Source organism: Limulus polyphemus, unplaced genomic scaffold, assembly GCF_000517525.1.
Source record: "Limulus polyphemus unplaced genomic scaffold, Limulus_polyphemus-2.1.2 Scaffold5255, whole genome shotgun sequence".
NCBI classification, from domain to species: Eukaryota; Metazoa; Arthropoda; class Merostomata; order Xiphosura; family Limulidae; genus Limulus; species Limulus polyphemus.
This window is the reverse complement of record NW_013670865.1, coordinates 4878-11227: the sequence shown is the minus strand read 5'-3', so window position 1 is coordinate 11227 and position 6350 is coordinate 4878. Positions and strand designations below refer to the sequence as shown.

Below are 6350 nucleotides of genomic sequence, written 5' to 3'. Positions count from 1 at the left end.
GTTTTGACAGATGAAGTCATGTGATGCCACTGGTGCATTGGTGCTTGTGGCGCGAATGATGAATTTCTCGAATGATCGGGGAAGTCCGAGATGCCCTCTTCGTTAGTATATAAACCTGGCAGAGAAAGCCAGCAGGGTTAATGAAGGGAGAGCACTAGTTACGTTGAGTTCTATGTAATTGATGATTCTGTTAGTTTCGAGCTAGTGAGCTGTAAAGTGTGTCTTGCACTCATCAAGAGCGAAGTTATCGAGATTGTGAATCGCTGTGATTTATAAAAGTTGTTAAGTTTAAAGTGACGAGAAACGTACTGATTGTGGAACGTTGTGAACTAAAAGTTTGTATCGAAGAAGAATAAAGTGGTTTAATCAAGAAAGGACTTGTATCGCTGAACATCCTCAGAAAGAATTTCTACTGAAACAAACAAACAAGCAGATACAATATAACACACCCTTCCTGAACTTGATCAACATTCAGGGACATCACACTATGTACAAATGTCAAACTGTCAAATATAGTTCTGATGTATTCTCTTCCACCATGACTATTTCAGCTGTGGTTGTCACATGTCTTGCTAATTTGTATATCCAAAATCTTTATAACATACTCAACCCTTTATAAGAAGTATGCAGGTAAAATGGAAATGAAAAATTCATTTTTTCATCCTAACCTACACCAAGTTACATATGAAACAAAAAAAAAAGATAAGATTTTCTAATTGAAACACACACACAACTTTATATTACCACTTATCCACAAGTAATGCTAAATTGGTATTTAATTATACATAATAGTTATGTAATCTCTCTTATAACACTGTGAATTCCAATCTTATACTACTAAGATCATAAACCTAAAACAATATTAGTATTTAGTGCAAACTCACTTTGAATACCAACTCTATATGGAGAGAATTTTAATGTTTTATATTAACTTCATGCTCTTTATGATGAAACTGGAAGTATGACCTGACCATAATAGTAACTTAAAAATCACAGATTACTGATGCCTTACTAGAGTGTGTGTGTATATATATATATATATATATTACCATTTTGAAAGCATAGATGGTGTTTTGAATACTGCTTCATATGTCACCACAATATCAAAAGGTTATATGTTATGCTCATCATGAGGAATGTATTATATATTAACACTTTTAAAGCACAGCTGTTGTTTCAAATATTGTTTTCTTTGTATGTCACCACAATATCAAAAGGTTACATGTAATAACTCAAACCAATAGATCTTATGCCAATGCCCTACAATGTCTCATAAGGTCATGACAAAAACAGTTTGTGGTAACAGTTCATAATACCTCATGAGGGTGTATTAAAAACCAGAAGTCTTAAGGTAAAAGATTATTTTTACAATATCTCACTAGGGTGTTATAAAAATCAGTCTTAAGATATGCTTTGTTTTTACAATATGTTATGAGGGTGTAATAAAATCAACAGTTTTAACTCTCTCAACACGGCCTCAATCAATTTGACCAACCACATGACCTCTTTGTACTCGTTTAAATAGATTTAATACTTCTAACTTTCAATAGAGTGTGTATATCTTCAACATGCTACCTGGTGAAACATTTTTATTATATTATTATTTATTTTATCTAATCTAATCTTTTACATGTTAGTTACTTTTATGATAATAAATAAAGAATAAACATGGAAAACAAGAAATAAAGTACTTACTTACTTACTTGTTTCTTGCTGTTGATTGTGGATGACACTAAACCCTACTTTTTTTATATTAATGGCAGTAATGCACTAAATAATTTTTATTCAATTAAATAATACACCAAACAATATAGAATAACAACATGCAAAAAGTAGACAATTTTTTTTAACTCTAAAAATTTTCCTGGTTTTCTAACTATGTGACAAGTGCCATTACAAATTCATCCAAGCTAGACCTTAGTTTTCCCATGAGAATAGAGCTTGTACTGTGAGTGAAATTGACAATATTCTATTAGGAACAGAACATTACACAATACATCATTTGACAGAAGAAAATCTTGGCTTTCTAGTAGTTATAGGTAATATATAATTAAATGTAAGATAGAACTATCAAAATATTGCGAAAGAGAGGATGTGACAGATGGGTGTGGCAGAAAAAGTCTGACTTTCTATTAGATAGCTCTGTAATCAAACAAAATTGAAGACTATAAAATTATGGTTTGTCTGAGCAAAAATGATTTTAAGGTGAGTAATTCACATTTAATTTTGTACTTTTTGGAGGGACAGTGGATAAAATAGAGAAAAGAAAACGCCTAGAGAAAATGTGTCACGTGTCACACTAGAGGAAATTCAGGATTTGTTTAATATTGCCTAGTAGAATTAAAAACTTCAAACTTATATACTATTAAAATATGGATTATTAACTAAAATTTTATGCTATACTAATTGGTATAACATAAACAAAAACGTTAATAAAATTTTGTATGTAAGATACAAATACCTTGTGTCATGCACAGTAAAGGGTACCCATGGCAATAGGGTAAAGGTAATGCTTTATTTTTACAGTATTTCATAAGGGTGTAATAAAAAACAAAAGTCTTACTGTAATGCTCTATGATAGGATATTTTCTGTGATATAAGTGTTGTACAAAAAAAAGTCTTGTTGTAATGCAAGGGTGTAACAGAAACCTACGACTTTCTTTAAAATAACCATATATTTTGAAATTTTGAGATGTAATATAAAGAAACTTAAAACTTCATGATGTTAGCTTTATTGAAAGGGATGATGTTAATTACAACAAATTACCTCCTCTTGTTGCTTTAAAAGTTGTTATTAACGTATTAGGTGCTCATTAATTTAAGTTTTCAATACTTTGTGATGCCTTCTAGGTAACATTCCAAAACTTTTTTTTGAACCTTCTAGTTACTGAATCAATTAATTGTGAATTCTCTAGATATGTGTGTTGTTCAGATAAATTCCACCAACATTTGTTTTATGTATACTAAAAGTATTCACAAGAAATTTTAGAATAACTCTGAAAACAAGAACTTTAGATAAGATAAAGTATTTCAAATATTAAAAAAATACCATATCCAAAGAAGACATTTTAAATTTTGTATGTTACCTGATTCACAGCATTTGTGGTAACAGTAGGACTAGCTGCTAGTGGGCTGGATGGTGGGGCTCTTGATCCCTGTACATCTAAATCATGACTTTCTCCAACTCCATTGTTACACCCAAGAACCTCCATAGAATGTCTGTACATACCTCTACTTTGGAGTGACCTCTGTGAAAGAGCAGACAATGAGTGTCGTTTCTCTCTGTGATGGCTAGAAGATCTATCTAGGGGAGAAGAGATGGGTGCAACATGTACAGACCCTAACAGACCTATAGTGACAGAAGCTGCATACTGAGACTGGGTTGGTGGAGAAATTGAAGCAGAGGAAGATGAACATGGAGTGCTTGGACTAGGTGATGAAGAGGCTGGAGAAGGAGTTGTAGAGGGACCCGAAAGAGATTCTTGATTCACAAATGCAAAAGTCCTTGTACCTTGAGAAAACAAATGGATTAATCTAACATTATGTAAAAACTTAAAACAAACAGAAATTATTCCTATGAATCCAATTATTTGGTAACAAAACGACTTATAAAAGGAAACTTCACCAAGTAAAACATCATTTAAGTAAAAAAATATAATAAAAAAAGTCAAATAATAAAAAACTATCTTATCGCAAAATAAAACTATTTGTATATGTAACCATGATAGTATACATACTATAACCATGAAAGTACTTATTGTACCTTCACAAAATTTTGCAAGCTTTCAGTAAACTTTAAGTCTTTTGTTAAAACAAAATCAGAATTTTTAAATCGGTATTTTTACTAAAACTTTCTGTTTGATTATACAGTGTCAGAGTTTTGACTGCTCTGAGGGCAAAGTGATTTTCATATTAAGATTAAGAATACTTTCTTCATCTGAAAATTTTCAAATTTTGTTTGCATAATCCATAAAATCTAAATAAATATCAAATGTTATTTTTTTTCAGAAATACTTTATATTTTATCTGTACTTTTTTCTACCCTAATTCTACACGAGGTTGATCAATTAGACTGACCTCATAATCACCCCAAAAAATTCAAAATAAATCTAAATTACACTTTTTTTTCTTTCAAATTGTAATATCAAACTTGATTTGTTTATCCTAAATAGCTTAAAGATCATAACAACATACAACTGTTTGTACATAAATTTTATTGTTTTATTGTCCTTTGAACCATGTCTAAGCTAATATTCCCCCCGAAAAAATTTTAAATTACTTGGCAAACATGCAGGTCATGTTACTCCATCTAACTACATAACATACAAGCTACTCACGAGATACTCGCAAAGCATACCAAGTGAAAATTTTTTTAATTATTATTATTTATTTTACCTAACCTAATCTTATCGAACCTAAAAAATTTCTAATTGTTACATTTTATAATAATAAACAAAGAATACACATGAAAAACAAGAAATATAATTCTTACCTGGGTGTCTTCTTCTTGCTGTCAACGACACTTAACCCTACTTTTTTAGACTAATGGTACAACTGCAATAGATTTTTTTATCTAACTAAATAATGCTAGATAGAACATAGAATAATAACATGCAAAAAAGTAGAATGTGCACCATAACTATCACAATTATACTGGTTTTCTAACTATAACATAACAATGTTTTGGAACAACATGGGACCTATTGGTCCATCTCGGCTGTCCCATCCTCTAAACTAAACTAAAACTATTAATATATGAATTTTTTTTTTAAATATTAGAGCTAGCCCTTCTCACTCATATACTTCTAAAGCTTTCTTTTAACCTCATTTAAATTTACTGCCTTCACAACATCCAAAAACAAACCATTCCAAAGGTCAACCACCCTGTTAGAAAAATAAAACTGTCTTAGATGAAGTGACTCTTTATTATAATTAAAACTCATTTGCCATATATTTGCCTAACTCACTAAATGACCTAAATCCTTTCGTAAATCAGCAGCATCCTCTTCTCAGCTAGCAACACCCAAGACCTTAATATATCGTCTGTAAATTTAAGTAATTTATTGACCATTCCTTCATCTGTGTCATGGATGTAAACCAAAGAAAGCAAAAGCCCTAAGACTGAGCCCTGAGGTAGCCCACTTGTAACATTAATCCAGTTTGACTGAACTCCATTCCAGATACACCAAATCTCCACCCTTACCCTCATCTACATAAGCAGCAACCATTTAAAAAAATGTTAAAAGATTTGTAAGGCAAGATTTTTCCTTTAGTGAAACCATGTTGACTATCCAATAACATTCTAAACTTTGTTAAATGGCTCTGCAAAGTATCTTTTATCAGACTTTCTGAAACTTTTCCCATAACTGATGTAAGACTAATGGGCATGATATTACTGGGACAATTTTTATCACCTCTCTTGAAAAAAAGGAGTTACATTAGCTAACTTCCAATCCTCTTGTTCCTGCCTACTATTCAAGGGCTGACAAAAACAGTAGCAAGTGGTTTACATATCAAATAATTAACTTTCTTCAAAACCCTTTAGGAAATATTATCAGGCCCAGTAGTCATATCATTCTTTAAACTTCCTATTTTTTTCTTAACAAGCTCAGAATTAATAAAGTCATCTTATTTGATCTTGTTTCCATCTATCAACTATTCAAGATGTGGAATACTGTTTAAATCTTTGTTAGTAAAAAACAAAGTTAGTAAATTTAATAACTCAAGAAATTCAGCTGTGGGAATGAAGGTGGACTTGGAAGTAAAACTGACAATTATCTGTCCAGAAAACAACATAATAATATAATTTGATAGATTGAAACTTTGGCTTTCTATTGGTTATAAATAATATTAAATGTCAGAAAGAGCTAATGGCAATTTGTGAAAGAGAGAATGTGGCAGATGGGCATGGCAGGAGGGGCCTCATTTTCTGGTTTATGGCTCTGAAACCAAATAAGATTGAAGACTATAAAAACAATGTTTTCCTTCAGCAATAACTTCATTATAATGAGTAATTTACTTCAAACTCTAAAGATCTCAGAGAAAAGGTAAATCAATTAAACAAAAAGGAAGACAGAGAGCAAATATTACAGTTCTCATACTAAGGGAGATTGAAATTTTTTATAAATTATTTTCATATAAATTAAGAACTTTAACTTTCAGTAATATTATTACAACAGCGGAAGTCAAGTGACGCTGGGAGCATGCACGCTGGAGTTTCAAAAAGGATCATGAATTATCAAGGAACCCTGCAAATGTCCGAGTGTTTGCCAGGTCCTCTCCTTTTTGGTATATAAGCCCGGAAAATAAATCCAGCGATAGATAGATATGCAGATAGATTGAAGAGATAG

At 31.2% G+C, this 6350-nt stretch overlaps 1 protein-coding gene across 1 annotated transcript in view; it reads right to left on the bottom strand.

Annotated features, from left to right (window-relative positions):
- LOC111089112 (SH3 domain-containing RING finger protein 3-like) overlaps window positions 1-3511 on the bottom strand; it is a gene marked incomplete at its 5' end in the record, with an annotated part of 49169 nt that extends 45658 nt beyond the window's left edge. Inside the window, one exon of the mRNA XM_022400937.1 lies at window positions 3087-3511. Within this exon, the coding sequence (XP_022256645.1) occupies window positions 3087-3511 (425 nt within the window). The remainder of the gene's footprint in view (window positions 1-3086) is intronic.
- Window positions 3512-6350: the final 2839 nt, after the last annotated feature.